Below are 21879 nucleotides of genomic sequence, written 5' to 3' on the forward strand. Positions count from 1 at the left end.
TTTTGACAGCTGCCCCCTTACCCACCTCAAAGACTGAGTTAAAGTGCTAAATATCAACTTACCAGAGCCCCAGGTCCCATACCACGGAAAGCCTGCATGTGGGCTTTATGATACATCCTGGAGACTCAACCCTAGCAAACCCAGGTCCCACATGTCCTGAGAGGCTGGGTGGATGGTGGTGATACCCCACAGAGGTGTTGTCAACATGCACCTGGGCCCCCCTCCCTCCACAGCTGCACACCACCACCCAAAAGCCCCTGCCTATTCTGACACTGAATCACACCCACCTCTGATTAAGTCAAAGTGTGTAGGAATTGGAGAGTCCATTGCCCAGAGTCAGAGCCTTCCTAGATAGGAGTGTACAAGGACTTTATCCTAAACCTCCCTGGAGCTGGCGTCCTTGGAAACCCTCCCCGCTGGGGTTAGGGGGCAGGTGCCAGTCAGTACCACAGCCCAGATCTACCTTTGGCACCAGGAAACCCTTAGCACCAAAACGTAAGATTGTTGAGTTTTGTATAAAAAAACAGAATTTTTAAAAAGGTTGCTACTTGTCACAGCAACAAGACTGGCATCAACAACATCCAGGAGACACACAGAGGCAAATATCAAAATTCACATCATCCAGGATCAGAAGCCGAGGCCTCAGCCTATCTCTACCCACATTAGAAAAGTCCCCTCTAGCCTTTTCCTCCTAGCGTGGCTCCCAGGGGGAGTGGGTAGTTAGAAGGTAGAACCAGGAAGGAGGCCAAATTTCTCTTCCTGACTCTACCCAACCTGCAGACCCTGTTACCTCAGGGCCCCTAAAGAAAGGGGTGAGGCCCAGCCTCGAGGAGTGACACGGGCTGAGACCCCATCTTTCACTATCCTTCGGTTTCTGTATCAATGATTGGCTGCCACCAGATACTGAGGGAAAGTGGGCTTCGGCAGAACTTGGCTTATGGCTCCACCTAGCACGGCAGACACATGCAGTCTCTCACAGGTGCTGCTCCTGAGCTAGGCTCTACCAGCCTCTGCTTCACATGGCACTGGCCCCAGGGAGACACCTCTCAGGGTGCCAACCACAAGATCAGAGACTGACAGGTGGAGGTGGAGCAAGCATCCTAGTCCTTTGCTCTCAGCTCGGTAGCGATGGGTCTGGGCCTCCCTAAAGGTACAGCACACACTTCTCTCCTTGCCTGGAAGGCTACATACACCACCACGGCCACAGCAGTCAAGTGCGGCGAGGCCTGAAGCACAGCAGGGGTGACGGAGGAGGGAAGCAGGCCCAGAGAGGTAGAAAACAGAAGCAAGGGGGTCAGAGGTGGACGCAAGAGGACAGATGGGTAGGTGGCTGTCAGGGCAGCATGGCAGTAGCTAGACAGGGTCTGTCCTGGGAGGTAGCTGGGAGTACTGGAGTTCCAGTGTTGGGTGGAGGCGAGGCCCAAGCGATGGCAGCCAGACTGCTTGGGTGCCCCATCAGCCCACAACTATGGATCACCAGGAATGACTGAGCCTTGAGGGAGTAGAGTGGGGACCCAATTGGGCCAGAGGGAGGTGGAAATGGGGCCATTTCACTGCTCAAGCATACTTCACACCCCATAATGCCAAGGCTCTAGATCCTGCTAGGTCCATGAACGTCCTTGTAGGAATGGCTGCCCCTTCCCCCCCAAGTCTATTGCACTTTTGCTGCTGCCCCTGGCACTCCTGGGGAGCACCACCCAGCCACATGAGGCAGCCTCAACAGGGGAAGGACCGGCTTCAGGGAGAGCAGAGCGTTTTGCCAACCCTCTGGACAGGTAGGGGTGTAGAGGTGGAGGACAGGTTTGGAACTGGCTCCCCTAATCTGGACAACGCAGGGCATGATGGGTAAGCCCTGCCCACTAGGCTCACTTTTCAGGTGCCTTCCCAGCTCCAGCCTTCCTCCCAGTGGAGGCCCGGACCCCCTTGTCTCTGCCTCCTGGGGGCCAGTCATCCCTGTTAGGGGGCAGCTTAGATGCTGGCTCCTCGGAGGACCGTTCCTTGGGCTTGCGGCCTCGCTTCTTTCCTCCTGACAGACTTTTCTTCTTCTCTTTCCTAGGCATCAACGCAGTCTGGCTCTTGTGTTTGGGAGGTGGGTCAGCTGAGGTCCGGAACCAATTCTAGAGAGAGAAAACTTGCAGTAAAGACTGCAAACCTTGATACAAAGCTACAGACCTACTCTTGGTGTTTGTGTCTGCTTGTGGGCATGTGCATGTAAGTGTAGGTGCCCGTGATGGCCAAGGAGCCTGCTGACACCAGTGCTGAGAAACAGACTCTGACCCGTTTTCCATGCAACTGCTAGGGACGTGGCTGAAGACAGGGTAGGCTGCTGAGGCAGGCTCCTGCTGAGGTAGGCTCTACTCAGTGGCTAGGCACCAAGACTATTCTTTTTTTTTTTTTTTTTTTTTTGGTTTTTCCGAGACAGGATTTCTTTGTGTAGCCCTGGCTGTCCTGGAACACACTGTGTAGACCAGGCTGGCCTAGAACTAACATCAATCTGCCTGTCTCTGCCTCCTGAGTGCTGGGATTAAAGGCATGTGCCACTACGACCGGCTCTTTTTTTCTTCAAGATTTATGACTCCATGCTCTGGACACTTCAGGGGAAGTGGACCCCTTTTTGAGAAGAAAACACCAAATTTCTCAGTGCACACCATGTGAACCACCTGTTCTCTACTACCCTTCCCTAAGGCCAGCCTCCAGGTTGCAGGCCCAGAAGATGAAGATAACTCTCATACCTCTGCGTGGGTCTTAAGGATGTGGTACTTGACGCCGCTCTCAGAGCTGAACTCTTTGGGACATAGCAGGCAGCGGTACTTCCCCACAAGGTGGTCCCCCTGCAATGCACAGTGGTCTAGTACCCTCACCGTCAGAAGAGTCAAAGCACCCCCATCTGGTCCAAGCTCTTATTCTGCTGCTAAAAGGTTAGGACCAGGGTGAGCCAGAGAGAAGATGGCTACACTGTCTTCCAGGATGTGTGTGTCAATGGTGGGTTTAGGGATTGAACCTAACCCTGAAATAGAATTATTAAAGCACCCCTGACACAGGGGCAGCGGTAAGAGGTGGGATGAGGCAAGTGCTGCAGGGGTAGCTCACACTCCTTTGTGAATGTCCTCATCCCAAGCCAAGTGTGCCCTCTGCTCAGGTGAGGACGAACACTCACACCATATACAGCAGGAGACTGCAGGGCAGCACTTGGAACCAAGTGACTAGTGTAGGGAACAGAGAGGGATTCTGGGCCACCTACTAATCTCTGGGACCATATGTTGTGGACAAGGTAAGGTCTTACAGTGATGCAGCTAAACCCTTGGCAGGAGAAAGCCATGAGTGCCCACTGCCCCAGCCCCACCCCAGCCCCACCCCAGCATAAGCCATGGTAATAATTCCAGAACTGACCTTGCTGCAGCTGGCAAGATGGGCCTTGAGGCCGGACACACTGGAGTAGATGGCTTCACAGCACTGCAGGCAGGAGACAGCTGTGGAGGAAGCCCTCCCACAACTCCACACAAGGGGCACCCCACTTCAACCCCAGAGCACTCTGGGGCCTCTCTGAGGGCAGGTCCCTGGAGCCCTGGGTTTTGGGCAGGGTGGGTATATGGGTCCCCAGGTTCAAGTCCCTTTGTTAATGTGACATCTATGTGAAGACCCTACAGAGTCCCAGGGTCACAGACAGGCTGGTCATACTGAAGATGGTAACTTCCCAACAGGACACTCACTGTCTTCACCTCTACTGTTGCATGAGGCCAAACCTAAGCCCTTTGTCCTGGAGCCCCAATGTGCCATTCCCACTACCTGCTGGTCCCAGCTTACATTATTGGGACAGTTGACATGGCCCTTCTCCTTGACTTCATTCTTCCATGCCTCCAGCAGCTGGGGGTGAAGTGTGGGGAGACCTGGCCGAGTATAGTTGAGCTGCAAAGCCAGGCACAGCACCAGGTGAGCTTCGGGCTGAGGCACATACTGGCCTGACACAATGCATGTGCTTCTGCGGCAGGCTCATTGCCCCTTCAAAGCTGGGGTTAGTAGATGGCCAAGGTCACAAGAATATGGCTGCCGCAAGGGAATCAAATGAGGCCTGTCCTGGTCAGAGACCAAGAGGTCGGGGGAGCAATTAAGAAATGAACAAGGGCCACGATCCTGCCCATCCCTTAGGTAGGCCACTCACCCGTGCAGTCTCAGGCACCAGGTCATCCTTCATGCGCCGTTTGGTCCAGTCACGGGCCAGCTCATCCTCTGCAATCTCCTGTAGGTGGAACACGGCAACCTGGGCCGAGGTGCGGCGGATGCGACCACTTGGGGTCCGTTCTACCCCAAGCAGGTCTTCAGCCTCGGGGATCGTGTCTGTAGGGTCCTCAGGGGGCTAGATAGCAAGGATACACAGAAGGCAGTATAAGCCATAGAGAAGGGAGTTGTCCCGAGACCAGGAGTTAGAGTTGGCATGAGTTGTAGGCCATGTGTGGTCTCTGCAGCCTTGGGGACCCACAATGCAGATGTAGACAACACACACACACACACACACACACACACACACACACACACACAAACAAAAACAAAACCAAGACACCGGGCACCAGGCTCCTATCCTTCCTCCTAGGACACGTAAGACTTAGGAACACATGCATGACACAGCAGAGCCCAGCAGAGCAAGGACAAGGTGGGTTACAGGCCACTCACCGGGGCTGTGTGCTCTGAACGCACATGATAGTCATGGCCAGCCTTGGATCGGTAAGTCTTGCCACAGTGGGTACAGGGGAAGGAGGGACTGTCTACCTCACAGGGTGGCTTCCCACAGCGCCGCTGGTGGTATTGATAACCCATGAGGCTGGAGAAGGCAGCCCCACAGCCCTGGGGATCCAGGCCAGAAACCAGGTAAGCAATCACCCAGGTTGCCAAGCCCTGAACACCCCTCCACGGCCCAACACTGACCTCCTGGGGGCAACGCAGCCGTCCCATCTGCTTCAGCACTTTTCGAAGCCTCTCCCGCTCCTCCTGCTCGCCTCCTTCAGAGGCCTCAGCATCAGTGGGCTGGAGACAGAGCAAGCCTCAGACCTGGTGCCAGCCAGGAGTTAGGGCCATAGATTCAAAATCAGGTACAGAGGAGCAGCAGTAGGGTAAGAGGTCAGCAGTCACGGCTGGACAGGGAGCTGAGGGGTCAGCAGCGTACCTTGGCACTGTGTTCAGCCATGGTGTGGTAGTTGAGGCCAGCCTTGGACTTGAACTGTTTTCGGCAGTGCTGGCATTTAAGTGCTTCCTGCAACTGTAGACATGGCCTAACTATGAGAAACCCATCTATGCCAGGGAGTCCCCATCCCCCGCCATGCCTTAGTGGTCAGGGGGGAAGGGAGGCTTACCTTGTGACACACTTCCATGTGCTTTTTGAGCCCCACGAGGGTCTTCCGGGTAACCACATTGCAGGTGGGGCACACAGCCTCCCCCCGTTCATGGATGGCTCGCTGCCACTGCTCCTCAGGGCCACCTGTGAGGCAGAGGAAGGGCTGGGCCTCAGGCAAGTGGGGCTCCCAAATGCCCTACACTCCAGGGGTATCCCCTGTGCCTCAGCCTCAGGATCCAGCCCACCACGGAGACCTGTCCTGGGTCCTGCCAGGCAGCCCCCACCTGAGGCTGGGTGGGCCACAGAAGTTGGTGTCTCCTTGTTTACAGTGACAGGGGTGGCCAGCACCTTCTTCCGCACTTCCTCGGAGCCTGATCCCTCTTGCTTCTTGGCGCGATGAATTCGGGCCTTATCTTCAGCTTTGGCCAGGCCTGTGTGCACACAGTGTGGACATGGGCCAAACACTAACATATTCGGTCCTAGAGGTGGCCAACTGACTAGGGTCTTACCTTTGAGCCCAAAGGTCCCTGAGATAGACGGCTGCTCCCCTGTGAATTTCTTCGGTGTTTTCTGTTTCCTTCCTGACTCAGGTGAGAGAAAATGAGTGCCAAGACCCTAGTCACATAACCGTTACAAGGCCAGAGCCCACCGCCACGGCTGGTCTCCCAGGGCTCTTGTCTTACTGTGTCTTGTGCGCTCAGGATCCTCCTCAGGCTGGGACACTGAGCCTACAGGCCGCAATGCCTCTTTGCCTGTCAAGGGCCTGCTACCTGGCAGCAGGGAGCCGTTGCTGGGATCTGTACTCAGCTGGAAGGTCATACTCTGGCCCATGGTGGACGGGCCATACTCTCCATTCTCTGTCCTTGCCTGCTTCGGTAGGATGGGGCAGGTGTCCAGACTGTCTGCAGCCCTGCAGGGGGCAGGCAAGGTGAGGTCCAGACAAGCCCAGCAGCCCTCTGCCCGCCCAGACACATCTGACAACTCACCACTCCAAATGACTTCCTGTACCTTTTCTTATTGCTGCTCTTGCCCGTAGCACGAGGTGTTTTGTTCTCAGATTTGGTCAGCAGCACCATTTTGCAGGGTGGTGTGTGTCTGCTGATGGCAATGGGCCTGCTGACCGGCACTGGCTTGCTGACCACAATGGGCCTGCTGACTGGTACTGGCTTGGTGAGTGGCACAGGCTTTGTAACTGTCACAAGCTTGGTGACCGGCATGTGTTTGGTGAGTGGCACAGGTTTGGTGATTGGGATGGGCTTGGTGACTGGCACAGGCCTAGAGACTGGCATGGGCCTACTGACTGTGACAGGCTTGGTGACTGAAATAGGCCTGCTGACAGTGACTGGCTTACTGATGCCAATGGGCTTGCTGACTCCCACTGGCTTGCCAACTGTAACAGGTTTGCTCACTCCAATGGGCTTGCTGACCCCAACAGGCCGGTTGATGGTGACTGGCCGGCTGACTGGGCCAGGCTTAGGGGCAGGCAGGGGATGGTCCATGTGATTCCACATCCGGTGCTTCTCCAGCTGGGTCTTGGAGGTGAATGCGGCCTCACAGAAGGGGCAAGGGAAGGCCAGCCTATCTGAGAGAGCGCCCTGGGCAGGGAGGGCAGGTGTGGGATGGGGCCCCGGGGGCCTCTGCCCAGACGCACCCCCAGGCCTCCTCTTCCCTGACCCACAGACCCTTACCCCTTGGCACCGCTGATAGTGGTACTTGAGCCCATAGATGCTGGGGAACTCTAGCCAGCACCCTGAGTTTGGACACTTCACCCTTGAGTGTGCCTTGAATTCATCTTTCCACTGGTTCATCAGAGAGAGCTGGGCAGAGGAAAAGGCCAAGCTGCTGGTCTGCAGCTACCCAGACTCAAAGCTCCCCCAAGCCAAACAAGCCCTTCGACCTCAAGAGCAGACCAAGAATCAAGCCATGCTTGCAGGCCTATATTGGGGACTGCTAACATAGCCCACTGAGGCCTTATAACAGTCAGATGCAAGGGCCCTAGGCTACATGCTCAAACAAGCTGGCACAGACTGTATGGTGGGCTGGTGAGGGCAGAGTAGTGTCCTTCACAGGCTGAACGGCACGATCCCCACCCTAACCCTCAGGGAGCTCACAGGAATATCTCGGAGAGCTTGGTTCTCGGCTTTCGGCCTCCCTTTTTTCTTCCCTTCTGTCCTGTCACTGGCTGGGTTTCCAGGGTCAAAGCAGAGTGAGGCCTGGCCAGGCACTATATGTCCACTGTGGACCACTGGCAGCCCTGCAGCACAGGAGACAGCAAGGCCCAGGGGCTAGAGTGAGCCCAGGACAAGAGCCCAGACCTCAGGCTATCTAACAACCTCTGCCCCACAAAGGTGTTCCGGTGCCCAGGGAGGGGCCCAGCCCTGGCTGTTTGCATTCTCTAGGTCTGGCTTTGGCCTAGCTCCTCACCCAGCTTCGGTGGGTCCTGCACCGTGGGAAGCGGCACGTCTTTCCGGCTGCCACCCTTGCCAGGTCCACTTCGGCTGGATCCTTGAAGCCGGCGGCCCCCTCCAACACAGAAGGATTCAGTCATCTCTGCAGAGAAGTGCACAGACCTATAAGGTGAGTGGGCCCAAGCCATTTCACTGAGCTATCATAGAGGCCCCCCCCAATAGGCCTCTCTAGCCCTGATCTCCTACACCTAATCATATCAAAAAAGCAAGTAATGGGGGCCTCTACCTCAGAGAATGGGGTGTGCACAGTCAAGCTCTCTCTAAAAAACCCAGAAGGCATGAGCAGTGTAGAAAGAGCTAAGACTCTCATTACATCTGACACACCCACCTAGACTCTCACCTAGACACTGCACTGAGATCAGGAGGGCCCTGTGTTCAGAAGGGGCCTAAGCAGCTGAAGGACAGTGAATGACAATATTCCTCCAGGGGGACAGTTAACACCAGTAATGGCTACTGGCTTAACAGGCAGCCACACCACAGCACCTCAGAAAAGCCACCATCTCCTCAGGGTCCTGGTCCCTGCCCACCCAGATATGTGGTCCTCACCTATCCAGATGGGCACCCTTGAAGACCTCTCTAAAGGGACGGACGCCAACTGGGGTGCTGAAGGCCCGCTTCCCCGCCACAGGCACCCACCTCTATGGTGAGCAAAAGTGAAGATCCACCTTTTAGCCCCATGCTTGCTGATGAGCCACCCCACCTGCCTGTCTCCTCAGCCTCTGTGCAGCCAGTGCTCCCCACACAGACGGAGGCACTGGTTCACCCTGGACCACCATTTCTTGTTATTGTCAACAGCTTCTAGGTTCCTTGCCTAGGAATGCACTTCAGCTAAACAAGTTATAGCCAATCCTAGCAAGCAGAAGCCCAAGCTCTAGGGCCTGCCAGGCAGAGGCCTGGGGCATCACATATCCTGAAAACTGGGCGGAGAGGGAGGGGGTGGTGGTGGCTCTGAGCAGAGCCATGTTGAGGCCTCCTGGAGGTACCCAAAGCCACAGAAGGGGGCGGTACCAAAGAGCAAGGTTCGAGCAGGTGAGCCCTCTCCTAACAGTTTTTGGTCAACTCAAATCAGAGGGCCTATGTAGGGGGTATTGCTATATCCAGGAGTGCTAAGGTCAGAGGTCAGGACAGTCACTATCCATTGCCAAGGGCAATAGCCCATCCTGTGTCTAAGGGAGGGAAGGAGGGTCTTAAATCAACCAAAGTTCTCTGGACGTCCTCGCTTATTTAGTTATCCAGAACCCTGATTACATTTGAGGCCCGGGGTCTAGGGCCTGCAGCACCCTTCTAGTTTTTCAGAGCTTGGACAGAGATCAGAGTTGGGGCAAGAGGCGCGACCGCCGGAGCGGTAGGAAAACCCCTCCTCCACCCGGGGTCCCCGAGATCTCCCTCGTAGCCAGCAGAGAAGAGGGAAGGGCCGCCGACCGGCTGGCCGGGCGAGCGCCGCCAAGACGTGCACCTGGAGGCCCGTGGCCACCCACCTGTCACCTGAGGCCGGACGCGGGCTGCAGCCTGGCCCGGAAGCGCCGACCGTGGGGGGGCGAAGGCAGTGAACCAAAATGGCGACTTTTTCTGGAGAAGGAGGAGGCGGGAGGACGGCGCCGGCGCGGGGAGCGGGGCGCGGCGCGGGTCCGGGAGCGGCGGGGCGGCGGCTGGGCACGGGGCCGGTGCGGGGCGCGGGCGACTCCGGGGCCGCGGCGGAGAGGACAGCGCCGGCGCTTACCTGCGGCGCCCAGCGGGTGCGGCCGGGCCAGGCCGGAGCCGGAGCCGGGGCGCGGGGCTCGGGGCGCGGGGCGCGGGGTCCGGGCGGCGCACACTGCGCGCCGCGCTGCGCACATGCGCGCTCCCGCCCCTCCTACCTTTGACAGTTTTATTGCGGGCGGGGGGGGGGTTGGTGGTGGGGGCGAACTCTCGCGGTATTCACGCAGCCGCCTCTGCGGGGAAGGGGCTTGGGGGCCGGGCTGCTGCTGCTGGAGCCTCGGGGATCCTAGCCTCGGTGGTACTGGCCTCCTGAGCCCGGAGGCCTGTCACGTGCATTGGGCTGGATTCGCGTTGTGGACAGTGCAGTAAACTGAGGCGTGTCAGGGACTCTGGGACACTGCCCGCAATCCTGTCTTACAGATTAAGAAATCTGTGTGGTTGCGCTAGTTGAGGTGGATCCTATGGAGGAAGATCGCCGCCGATACAGGACATCCACAGACCGTCAGGGCGTGCCCCGGCCTCTCCCTCACTGTCCCTGTGGCCACCTTGTCAATCCAGGCACTGTTAAGACCTCTAGGCTTTAGTGGGATTGCTGCCTATTGAATCAACTTCTCCCATTTTTGTGAACAGTGGTCTTAGGCCAACGGCCAGTACCTAGCTTTTCCACACTAGCCTGGGCTGCTAGTGTCAGATCTGGGGGTGGTGATGCCCCAACCCACAGGAATTGAGCATAAATAAAGCAGAGCTATAAACTCCCCTTTTGCAGACTTGGGGGAGGGGGCGGGTAGGCAAGCTGGCTGGTAAGGAAGCAGAGTGCAAAGCTTGGGGGTCCACAGGAGGCCCAGGAATACTTTAGTATGAGATAAGCTTTCGTAGGGTGCCAGGAGGTGGTGGCGAATGCCTTTCATTTCAGCACTTGGGAGGCAGAGGCAGGCAGATCTCTGAGTTCGAGGTCAACCTGGTGTACAGAGTTCCAGGGCAAACAGGGCTACACAGAGAAACCCTGTATTGAAAAACCCAAGCTCGCCAGGCATGGTGGCCCACGCCTTTAATCCCAGCACTCAGGAGGCAGAGGCAGGCAGATCTCTGTGAGTTCGAGGCCAGCCTGGTCTATAAAGAGTCCAGGAATGCCAAGGCTACACAGAGAGACCCTGTCTTGAAAAACGAAGAAAAAAAAAAAAGAAAGAAAAACCCAAGCTTGTTCCCAGCATGATTCTCCTTGGGGAAGAACTAAGCATTCAATAGGGAAGAGAAATCAGCTTTCATTTGGTGGCATAACGCTGTTATGCTGCCACCTCCACTACTGTTTTTTGAATAAGCGTCTCACTGTGTAGCTCTTGGTCAGCCTGGGACTCACTTTGTAGACTGGGCCAGCTAAGCAATCATGTCTTGTTAGGTGGTAATCATGTGTGGGCATCTCCATGTCCTGTTGCAGGTAAGACTGACGCTTGCCTGTGTGCTGGTATTAGGGTGATTAGATGTTAGGGTATGTGGGGGTCTGTATAATATACCCAGGTTATGCACATTATCTATAGGTAACAATGTGTCAGGATTTGAAGGGTTAAACATCTAAACGTGTGTGTATGTGTGTGTGTGCGCACGCGCAAGTGTGCGTGTGTATGGTAAAAGAGGGTATCAGATCCCCTGAAGCTGGAGTTACAGGCAGTTGTGAGCTGCCTGAAGTGGGTGCTGGAAACTGAAGTCTGCAAGACGAGGAAGCGCTCAGCCCTACCCTCCTGTAACTGATTTTTGCATATCTAGGTGTCAAGATATTTTACAATGTAGCGCACTTGTGTGCACCATGTGCTATGCTGGCTTTTTTTTTTTTTTTTTCTGAAACAGGGTTTCTCTGTGCAACTTTCTAGCTGTCCTGGACTCTTTGTAGGCCAGGCTGGCCTTGAACTCACAGTGATCCTCCTGTCTCTGCCTCCCGAGTGGCTATGCTGTATCTTATGTGCTTGTGTTGGTGGGCGATTCTGTATTAATGTTTGTGTGACTGGGTAATTACATGTGTACATGAGAATGTTGTTATATCTCTTTATGTATGATTGTGCCTGGCCACCTATACAAGTGTGTTGGCGTGTATTCAGGCATGTCTGGGTGTTGTGTCACTGTGTCTGTGGCTTATGCCTCTGTGTTCCTATTCGTGTGTCTTGATGTTGTATTCAGGGTGTGCACTTCATGTCCTATGTACGTCAGGGCATGACTGAAGAGTGAGCGCCGATAGATGACCATGTTAAATCCCTAAACCTGTATTGAACGTTTATTTGGAAAAAGGCTCTTTGCAAATGTCACCGAAGATGTGACTGAGATCTGGATATTCCAGATGAATCCTAAATTTAAAGAAGATATCCGAGATCCAGAAGAGAATGATCACATAAATAGATTAGCGATACGGCCTTGAGCCCAGGTATACCAGATGGCTACTAGCAAGTTGCAAACATAAGGCTGTTTCTGTTTCTGTGCTGGGGAATCAAACCTGGGCCTGGGCCACAAACTATGTACAACACCACTGAGCTACACTCCCAGACCATGAACCAGCAGAAACCCACTGTCAGCCTCATTCCATGTGTCCAAACTGAGGTGACATCCACAGGACCTCTACCTGAGGTAGCCTCTGCAGGACGCAACACTACTGCCCTCTAGTGGGTCTATCTCCAAGCACTGTCCTAGACACCTTTTTGCTTTTTTTTTTTTTTTTTTTTTTGGCTGTCCTGGACTCGATATGTAGACCTGCCTGGCCTTGAACTCACAGCGATCTGCCTGCCTCTGCCTCCCGAGTGCTGGGATTAAAGGCGTGTGCCACCATGCCCTGTTCTGTTTGCTCCTCAAAGATCCAACACTGATGGCATTTGAGAACCAGATTTATTTCTGATTTGTTTTTTGTTTTTTCTTTTTGTCAGAGTATAAAAAAGTGACCTAAAACCAAGGGAAGACAGGACAGGATCATAGGGCAGAAAAGACAAGAAGAGAGAGAACGGGGGCAGAGAGGGCCCTCTGGTTGCAGGCACAAGGACTAGGGGATTCTAGAGGCAGGCAAACACTATAGAGACCCCCTCCCGGCCATGGATGAACGGCATACAGGATGGGAGATGCCAGGCCAGTGGCACAAATTAACTGTAATGAGCAACCTTGAATAGAGGCCAGCTCCTGGCACACAGAGGGAACTGGAGGCCAAGCCTCAACTGCCCCTGAGATTTTTGAGCCCCTGTGAAAGGTAGTAGAGGGCAAAGTGAGAGTGAGCTGCCAGGGTCATCCCTCTGTCCTGCCTGGCAGCGCCAGCCGACGTATGATAGAAACAACCCTATGTAATGTTCTTGTGCGTGCGCGCGTGCACACCCACCCACACATACATACACGCGCACACACACACACCCCTTCAAGATGACCTCTAAGATTGAGAACATTGCAGAACTGGTGGGCTGTGCATGGCATCACATGGGCAGCACTGGGATCTGTGTGCCATATACTGGCATCGCAGTGTGAACATCTTGGGCCCCTCTCAACTTCACTTCTCACGAGTGGACAGGGTATGCTGAGTTTCATAACGACTAGGTGAAGCACATGGCACGATGCCTAGCTGAACTGATGGCCATCACTGTGGACAGCAGGTCGGGCCGGCTGTATTCTGGGAGAGCCAGAGGATGACGGATACAGCTGAAAGAGAGCCAAGACAGCTTGTCCCACTGTGTGGCTGACCTGGTCGTGCCTGGGGAAGACACAGAACTAAAAGACTTAGGAGGAGGATTCATGACTCAGATAGGAAACGGTCACACGTTGGAGGGAGCATAAATAAACAGACTCCCTGGGAGTCTGGGGACATTCAAACCCCACTCTAGCTCCAGGCAGCTGCCCTGTTTGCTGCCAGCAGCACCAGGGGATGGGCCTGGGCGTGGATCCCAGAAGAAAGGGTTATAAGCAGGCAGCCACCACCCACCCAGCCACAGGGCAGAACCTGTAGTGCCTCTCCAGAGGCACCCGGAGGTGGCAGTACTGTCCCTCACTGTTCACTGGGCTAGGTTTAGCCACTAGGGTATCCTGCAGGATCCAAAGGGGCTGTAGGGCCAGCTCTGCCTCATCCTTGGCTGTGGGCTCTGGTCACAGTGTTGGGGTCTGGGGTCCAAGTATAGGCAGCAGCTAGGACATGTTTCCGAAGGAAGCTGTCGGATGGGTAGGAGGGAGAGGTGGGTGTTTTGGCACACCCAAGGATGGTCCTTCCCAGCTGCCCCCAGCCACCCTTTGGTAGTCAGAATAGTCGCCCTCCGCCCTCAGCCTAGTCCCTCCCGCCCATACTCACCTTGGCTGAGCAGCTGCAGGCTCCGCCCCTCCTCACGAACCTGCAGGTGGAGCACCTGCTGCAGCACCTCCTGCCTCTGAGCCTCTTGGGTCAACCCCATTCTCTGCAGCTTATCTGCATTCAGTCTAAGCAGAGCTCGGCCTAAAGAGAGAGAGAGAAAGGAAGAAGGCAATGAGGCAAACAGAGCAAAGCATAGTGAAGCCTCTCTCCTCAGGGTAAACAAACCAAAACCAAGCCCACCAAAGGTCAAGAAAGGGGCGCAGAGAGTCAAAGGTCAACAGAGGGGGGCAGAGAGTCAGTGCTTCTTGAAGGAAGGTGAAGAAGAAGACAAGACTGGTTAAAACAGAGAGGCCAATCCGAGAAGCATCAAAAGAGAGCAGAGAGGCTGGGAGGGGCAGAGAGAGACAGACACACAGCAGAGGCACAGAAAGGAGGCTGACTCGGGAGGATACAGGGGAAGACAAAAGGCTAAGCGTTGAGCATCCTGCCCCTCCCTAACCCACGGACCCGCCAGTACCAGTGATGGCGTGCTGAGAGAAGGCCTCGACATAGACGAGGTAGTTGTGAGGACAATGCTTCTTAAGCCACTTGCAAACGTCCTGCTGGCTCCACAAGACCACTGGCCTTGTCAGGCCACCCAGGGGAGGGCTTGTATGGTACAAGCCATAGTGATCAGAGTACAGCCGGGCCTGCAGGTGGGAAGGGAAGGCCCGTAGAATGAAAAGAGTAAAAGTAACTGAGGGCAAGGACTAAGATTTAGGTGGGGTAGGTAGGTACCTGGGGGGTCTCCGAGCCTGGCTGCTGCAGAAGCTTGATTGGCCTGCTGCCGGATGCCCTCTGGCTGCGGGAGTCATGCCATGTGAGGCTGGTGCCTGGTGTCCGAGGCAGGTGGCAGGGTATGTTCTCAGCTGATACTGTGTGCTCTAGGAGGGTCTGGCAGAAGCTGAAATGGGCAGAGGCTGTATGCAGGGATGTGCATACAGAGTGGTCAGGGGCAGGCTCCTCCCCTGTGACTCAGCTCCCTGACAAGTAAGTCTTCTCTCACCAATGAGGGGAGTAATTTCTCCTCTAGGGGGAAATCTTAAGCGCCACCCGCACCCCCGCGAGACAAAAACAAAACAAACAAACAACCCAAAAATCAATAACAAAAAAACCAAATTGCAAGTCTTGAGGACTTCTTTCAGGAAATAAACTGGACATGCCTTTCCCTTTATCAGCACTCTGCTCTCAAGTGGGCTGAGATTGGAGGATGAGCCTCCCCAATGCCAGGCCCAGGAGCTATCTCCAGGGCTGCCCTGGCTTGCTCTGCCTTTGCCTTGGGCTGGCACACAAGCCTCCTCCATGCCAGTCAGGGACAGGCTGTGCACACATCTATGTCTTTAACAGTCCCTCACGATGACTCACTGACAAAAAGTTTGAACTCTGGGAAAGCTGACAACAAGAACTTGCCAGACACACGCTGGATTTCCCTTCTTTGTGGCTTCTGCGGAGCCTACCCCTGGACAACTAGTGTGAATAGGGGGCCAGCAAGGTACGGACTGGTCAGCACTGATGTGCTGGGACCTTCCTCTCCCACTAATTGCATTTGCTAAGTTAGTTTTAGGATCATTTATGGGAACCGCTGCTGACACGAGTCTGGGGATGACCAGTGTCTGGGTCCCTAAGGCTTGCCCGGGGTCTCGGTGCACAGAAAGCATCCATACCCACCCTAAATGAACAAATGACTCTCTGTGGTGCCTGCAAGTCAGCAGAAGGAAGAAGGCGGGCTTAAGGAGTAAGTGTGTGGCCACTAGTCTGAGGTAGCCATAAGACTTATTCTAAGCGCGCAGGGTTAGGCACTGTAGTCTGAGGGCTTGGCAGGCAGGGCCTTCTCGGGACTAGCGCTAGACCGCTCCTCAAAAGAGAAACCAGTCCAACGTCTCAGCTGTAACCGCACCTGCTAGGGCTAATCAGGTCCCGCCCATTTCCTCCCTGCACTGGGCCAGAGTCTGTTGTTCCCAAGCTCAAGCTCAGAATTATCTGCCTCCGCCCACCTCGACCCTAACATTAGGACTTGGGGAGGGGTTTCTCTGTGTGAAGTAAAGGGTGACTTGAGTGTGGCGTCAGCTTGGTGAAGAAGCTCCGGCCAGTCATCCCCACTCCAAGCCAAGGCCTGAGACTGACTGCCGCCCTCCCGCCCCATAATACTGGACAAAGGCCCTTGGACTCTAGTTAAGGCTCCCCCCACCCCACCCCAGTCCCCTCCCTCCCGCTGTGGCCACCCCCGGAAACCCTCTGAGCCCAGTCCCGGGGCTCTTCTTGGGCCCTGGTACTCCTCCCGCTCACACCCCGCCGCTCACGGTATTCCTGTGCCTGGGTCCATCCCAGCTCACCGTCCACATCCGGGCGCTCCCCGAAGCCTGTACGCACAGCCCCGGCGCGAGCTCGCGGGGGGCTCAGCTTTGACCTCAGCTCGGTGAACATGGAGCCCGCGGGTGCGCGGCTCGGGCACACGCCCCTCGCGGAGCACCAGGCGGCCAGTGTGGCCGGTGAACACCGCACACCGCGTCCTCGCCCTCGGGAGCCAGCCGAGCCCAAGCCGGTCCCCGCGGCCGGGGAGTCTGCGCGGCAAAGCACCTGCCGCCCAGCCCTGGGCGCAAGGCGCGCTCCGGGAGCTCCGAGGTGTATCGGCGGCGCGCGGAGCTGCGTAGGCTGAGGGTGTCCGCCAGGGCAAAAGGCGTCCTTGCGCACCTGGCTACGACTCCGTGGACCAGCCTCTCCTGCAACCTGCTGGATGGATGATCTCTGCAATTGGCAAGCAAGGAACTGTCGCTCCCCTAGGTCTGGTACTGGTGGGAGCCCTAATCACACCTGCGGGCTTTTACCCACCCGGTCGTCCGGCCAAGGACAGGATCAATCTCTCTCAAATACTTGTGTCTTAATTTGCTCATTCCTTTTTTAAATTTTATGACTGTTTTGCCGGAATGTATATCTGTACACTACTACATACCTGGTGCCCAGAAAGGGACATTGGATCTCCTGGCACTGGGGTTATGGACAGTTGTGAGCTGCCATGTGGGTGAACCCATGTCCTCGGCCAGGTCGAGAAGTGCTCTCAACCACCAAGCTATATCTCCAGCCTCAATAGCTCATTCTTTTTCATTTCTTCTTCTTTTTGTTTCTTCTTCTCCTCCTCCTTCTGTTTTCTGTTTTTGTTTTTTTGAGACAGGTTTTTCTCTTGGTAGCCCTGGCTGTTCTGGACTCGCTTTGTAGACCAGGCTGGCCTTGAACTCACAGTGATCCACCTGCTTCTGGCTCCCGAGTGGTGGGATTAAAGGCTTGCACAACCGCACCCGGCTACACTAGCTTATTATTTACGGGAGCATTCCCTTTATTTCAGACCCACTTTCCAGAGACACCAGCTGACCCTCGCTTGGGGCCACTTTGCTTTGGGCTCCGCCTCTGTGGGAGCCCTGAGCATGTTCAGTTCCCATGGGTTCAGTGTTCACAGACTCAATACTGTTCCTCCCCAAAAATTGTCTGTGGTTTGCTTCAGTACCCCACTGAAAGGCATTGCATACAGAAGTCTGGTTGCCTGGTCCAGTGTAGAATCCAGGCCGCAGCAACTCGCAGCTTTTCCACCTGCCCTGGAGCTCTCCCCAGATGTAGTGGGTGTGAGGCTGAGAGGCATACTCGGGGTCCCAACCTAAAGGGGCTGTGCTACACACACACACACACACACACACACACACACACACACAACCAGAAGTTACAGATATTTTTGTGTGTGTGGTTTAACTGGGAGCAGAGTTGTTTTCCATTCCCCTGGCATATTGTCTTTGCGGGTAGAGCAGACCATTTCTGGGGCTAAGCAATTCTTCATAGCTTGGAGTTATTGCCCAATACAGCCTAACTCATGACCCGAGGCTATTATTACCCAAGAGGTGGGTTTGGCACTGCCTTGCAGGAAGAGCTGCACACAGGGAGAAAGTCTCTCCGCAATGTACAGTCGTGTGCGTTCACCCCAGCCACTGGGCACACAACCACTCCTAAACTTGTGACACTGGCCCACACACTATTCTCCGAAGGCGCCCGCGCCGGGTGGGGTTGGCCCGGATCGGAACGGCGAGAGCGCTGAGCAGTAGTTGTAGAGTGCACGCAGCCTGGCCAGTCGGAAGCGGGTTTGCGGCCATGCCTACTCCGGCTGCGCGTTGCGGCTGGCATGGCGATCGAACCCATGACTCTGCTGTGACATGGTTGGCAGCTAGCGTACACGCGTGTATTCCCACTGCAAACCCGCCCCGCGAAGCCTTGAACGGAAACGCTTTGCAAACCCAACATCTTTGACTTCCGCCCAAGGACCTGGATGGGCGGGGCTTTTCGCGGCCTCGCTGTCTACTTCCGGGGCGCAGGTGACGTAGCGGTCGCATCTCTTCCAGCTGCGACTCCGGGAGGACCTGGAGGCCTCTGCCGCGTACTTGCTCCTCTGCTTTCCCCCGTGTCGGCTAGCAGCACCGCCATGAACAAGAAGAAGAAGCCGTTCCTGGGCATGCCTGCGCCACTGGGCTACGTGCCCGGGCTCGGCCGAGGGTAAGGCCGTGGGCGGAGCTTGTCCCCGGACGCGAGGGTACTAGCGTCGGGCCTAATTCCAGCACTTAGGAGCGGTGCGGGGAGGGGGAGGCGGCGATGGAGAGAGAGGCTTTCGTTTCTAAGTTAGAGATTGGTCTACATGGCGAATTCCAGGACAGCCAGGGCTACATATTGTTGGTCAGGATAAGCGGGTTCACTAGGCCTGACTGCTATTGTGAGATGTAACTTGGCGGGGGAGGTTAACTACGCAGAAGTCTGAGCCTCAGTGTTTTGGTGTCTGAAAAAGTAATATCCGTTAAACAAGTCGGCTTGCAAGGAGCAGTCGAGGCTCTGATATACACAGTCGGAGCATCCTGTCCCTCTAAGATGTATGGCCGTAGGTCGCCCGTTCACTTTCTCAGCCCTCTGCGTGGAGATGGTAGTGCCTGCTGACCGCAAGGTGTTGGGTCAATGAATAGCATCCGTCCTGCTGCTTTATGCGTTGATTAGGGAAATCTGGGTCCCCCTTGGTAACGGTATTAGAAGAGGCATACACACCCATCTTCAGAAGACCAGCGCGTCACCAAAAGAGGTTCGGAGATTGTATAAGTAAGCACACAAAGGAGAACAGAAGTCAAGAGATGTAAGCGGTGTAGCATTTTAGTCAGGTTTACAGTGAGGGCTTTGAAGTGTCAGATTTGGAAGGAGTAAAGGAAAAAAGCAAGTTTGGTATAGACACATAAAAAGGCACATAAGAGGCTGGCGAGGTGGCTCAGAGGGTAAAGGCTGAGTTTGAGCCCCAGAATTCACAGGGTAGGAGAAAACGGATTCTCTGAAGTTGTCTTCTGACCTGCACTTGTGTCAGGCCACACACACACTAAACAAACAAACAAACAGCTTAGAAGGGTAGCTGGAAGTGTAGCTGAGTGCTACCATGCCACAAAGCCCTGGATTTGAATTTGGCATCTTGTCCAACCGCTTTAAAAAAAAATACAGAGGGAGGGCTGGAGAGATGGTTCAGAGGTTAAGAGCACTGGCTGCTCTTCCAAAGGTCCTGAGTTCGATTCCCAGCAACAATACGATGGCTCTCAACCATCTGTAATGAGATCTGGTGCTCACTTCTGCCCTGTAGGCGAACATGCAGGCAGAACACTGTATATATAATAAATAAATATTTTTTTAAAAAATACAAAGGGGGTAGAGAGATGGCTTAAGTTAAGAGCACTTACTGCTTCTGCGGAGGACTTGAGTGTAATTTGTAGCACTCACATCAGGTGACTCACAGCTTGGCTTGTAACTCCAGTTCCAGGGCATCTGGTCTCCTCTTCCGACCTCCACAGGAGCCTTCATGCATGTGGCGTTTATATGTGCACAGCTTCACACACATACACATAAATACAAATAAATGCAGAAGAACAAGATAAGGCCTGGCGAGGCTAGAAAAGAAAGGAGTCCAGAATAGTGGCATTAGCTACAGAAGGTCACGGGGGCCTCACCGTTAGGATAGCGCTCCCATAGTTTTCTGAGGTACATTTTAAAAAGAATCACCTGACAGATTGAGGGCTGCAGTAGGAGGTACACTGGAGGCAGGGGTGGTAAATGGATTCCAGCCATGCTAGGCTAGGCGCTGTAGTCTTGGAGGAGTGACCCGGGACAGGCAGAATGGGGGCCAGAGACAATGGCACCCTGCTGCTGAGGGAGTGCCTGCTAAGGGCTCCTCAGCTCCTCCTCGCCCTGCAACAGCTGCTGAGCTGAGCGCATAAAGGAGGAAGTTCAGCCTGTGTGAGAGTGGAGAGCTAATGTTCAACACAGTTGGAAACGTGAGGCCAGAATTCGAGAGGACTGATTTCTAAAGGCCTGGACGGTGATGTGGAGGGGCAACGGAGACACCTTGGCATGAAGAGAAACTGCCTTTGACCTTCGTGGGTTAGAGGTTGAGCAGACAGAGCAGAGCAGTAACGTATAAGCAGTTCCTTGGTACTAGAGTCTCTGGAGGGTCCCGGAAGGATGAGAAGTGATGTTACCAAATGACCATAGGAGAGCACAGGGCCAGGGTCACTTAACTAATGATGTCTCCGGGCTTCCTTCAGTGCCACTGGCTTCACCACCCGGTCAGACATTGGGCCTGCCCGGGATGCAAATGACCCCGTGGATGACCGTCATGCCCCACCAGGCAAGAGAACGGTGGGGGACCAGATGAAGAAGAACCAGGCTGCTGATGACGATGATGAGGATCTGAACGATACCAACTATGATGAGGTGAATTTTGTTGTTGTCATTTTTTCTGTTGTTTTGTTTTGTTTTGTTTGAGACAGGGTTTCTCTCACTCTGTAGACCAGGCTTGGGGTGTGTATTGTAGCTCTCAGGATTAACAGGAGTAATGCACTAATGGCATTTCTCCCTTAGTGGCCTGCGTAACACCTTCCATCCCTATGAAAGCCAGCTAGCAGGGAGGACTGTCCAGGTCAATTCTAGCTTGACTGGAATTTTCTTTGTTTCTTTTTTTTTCTTTTGTTTTTTTCGACACAGAGTTTCTCTGCATAGCCCTGGCTGTCTGTAACTCTCTCTGTAGATTAGGCTGTCCTTGAACTCACAGAGATCCGCCTGCCTCTGCCTCCTGAGTGGGATTAAAGGAGTGCACCACCACCACCCAGCTGAAAGATAAAGTTCTTGATGAAGTGACTTTTGTGGCTTCTGTGGCTGAACTCACCAACTCCCACGAGGAGGGGCTCGGATTCATTTTCCATGTTTACCAGTGTGTGAGGCAGAGCAGTAAAAGCTCAAGCCATGCCGTTGTCTCTTTTCTAAGGAGACGGACTTGTAGGCTCACAGCACCACATGGTGGTGTTTTTCCTAGATGTCCTTCAGTGATGCTGCTGGTGCCGCTTTAGCTTTATTGCTTGGTACAGGCAACTGACATCTTTTTAAAATATTTATTTATATGAGTGTTCTATTTGCATGTATGACAGAAGAGGGCATCAAATCCTATGAGGCACCATGTGGTTGCTGGGAATTGAACTCAGGACCTCTAGAAGAATAAACAGTGCTCTTAACTGCTGCGCCTTCTCTCCAGCCTGCAAATGGCATCTTTCAAGAGACTTTGAGTGTCTAATAAACACCTTTCCTTTGAGAAGAAATGATGTGTACAATGTTAATTTTTAAATAATTTTAAATGTAGTACCCTAAGACATCAGGGAAAGGCCTGGAGAGAGGTTCCGGGGTCAAGAGCTCTTGTTATTCTTCCAGGACTGCAGTTCGGTTCCCAGCACCAACACCAGCCTCCTCACACTACTGCTAACTCCATTTCCAGGAGAGCCAGTGGCTTCTGGGCATCTGTACATGTATACCTATAAATTCCTCCCCCCACCAACCCTCCCTCCCCCACCCCAACCCCCCCCCCCACACCCCTACCTAAATAAAAATGAGGCAGTTGTACTATAATCCCAGTACTCAGTTAGAGGCCAGCCTGGCCTACATAGAATGATCCATGCAAGGCAAGGATGTATAGTGAGACCCTGTCTCAAAATAAATAAACCATTGAA

The 21879-nt window shown here is 54.4% G+C and overlaps 3 protein-coding genes across 7 annotated transcripts in view; 1 reads left to right on the plus strand and 2 right to left on the minus strand.

Moving 5' to 3' along the window:
• Positions 1-10: 10 nt before the first annotated feature.
• Positions 11-9559, minus strand: Znf512b (zinc finger protein 512B). Of its 4 annotated transcripts, none has more exons than XM_051144038.1 (17): positions 9515-9559; positions 9273-9363; positions 7751-7876; positions 7438-7580; positions 6335-7143; positions 6010-6236; positions 5836-5907; positions 5611-5757; positions 5346-5470; positions 5159-5251; positions 4921-5019; positions 4669-4839; positions 4160-4354; positions 3805-3906; positions 3391-3453; positions 2733-2831; positions 11-2117 (listed from the first exon to the last, which is right to left on the minus strand). In XM_051144038.1, exons 3-17 carry the CDS (start codon positions 7872-7874, stop codon positions 1866-1868), a joined length of 2721 nt encoding a protein of 906 aa, XP_050999995.1. In that variant the 5' UTR covers positions 7875-7876; positions 9273-9363; positions 9515-9559; the 3' UTR covers positions 11-1865. The 4 variants fall into 4 exon arrangements, with proteins under 4 accessions (XP_050999995.1, XP_050999997.1, XP_050999996.1 ...); XM_051144040.1 differs by lacking the exon at positions 9515-9559 and having other exon boundaries at positions 6335-6921; positions 7015-7143; positions 9273-9426; XM_051144039.1 differs by lacking the exon at positions 9273-9363 and having other exon boundaries at positions 9515-9556.
• A 3378-nt stretch (positions 9560-12937) lies between these two features.
• On the minus strand, positions 12938-16942 carry Samd10 (sterile alpha motif domain containing 10). Of its 2 annotated transcripts, none has more exons than XM_051144042.1 (6): positions 16779-16942; positions 16162-16558; positions 14567-14748; positions 14307-14478; positions 13790-13930; positions 12938-13652 (listed from the first exon to the last, which is right to left on the minus strand). In XM_051144042.1, exons 1-6 carry the CDS (start codon positions 16797-16799, stop codon positions 13630-13632), a joined length of 936 nt encoding a protein of 311 aa, XP_050999999.1. In that variant the 5' UTR covers positions 16800-16942; the 3' UTR covers positions 12938-13629. The 2 variants fall into 2 exon arrangements, with proteins under 2 accessions (XP_050999999.1, XP_050999998.1); XM_051144041.1 differs by having other exon boundaries at positions 16129-16558.
• A 1214-nt stretch (positions 16943-18156) lies between these two features.
• The window catches only part of Prpf6 (pre-mRNA processing factor 6), a 59090-nt gene continuing 55367 nt past the window's right edge, over positions 18157-21879 (plus strand). Inside the window, exons 1-2 of the mRNA XM_051144044.1 lie at positions 18157-18358; positions 20428-20596. Coding sequence (XP_051000001.1) covers positions 18288-18358; positions 20428-20596 — 240 coding nt within the window. The 5' untranslated portion in view covers positions 18157-18287. The remainder of the gene's footprint in view (positions 18359-20427; positions 20597-21879) is intronic.

Source organism: Acomys russatus, chromosome 4 (genome assembly GCF_903995435.1).
Source record: "Acomys russatus chromosome 4, mAcoRus1.1, whole genome shotgun sequence".
Lineage (NCBI taxonomy): Eukaryota > Metazoa > Chordata > Mammalia > Rodentia > Muridae > Acomys > Acomys russatus.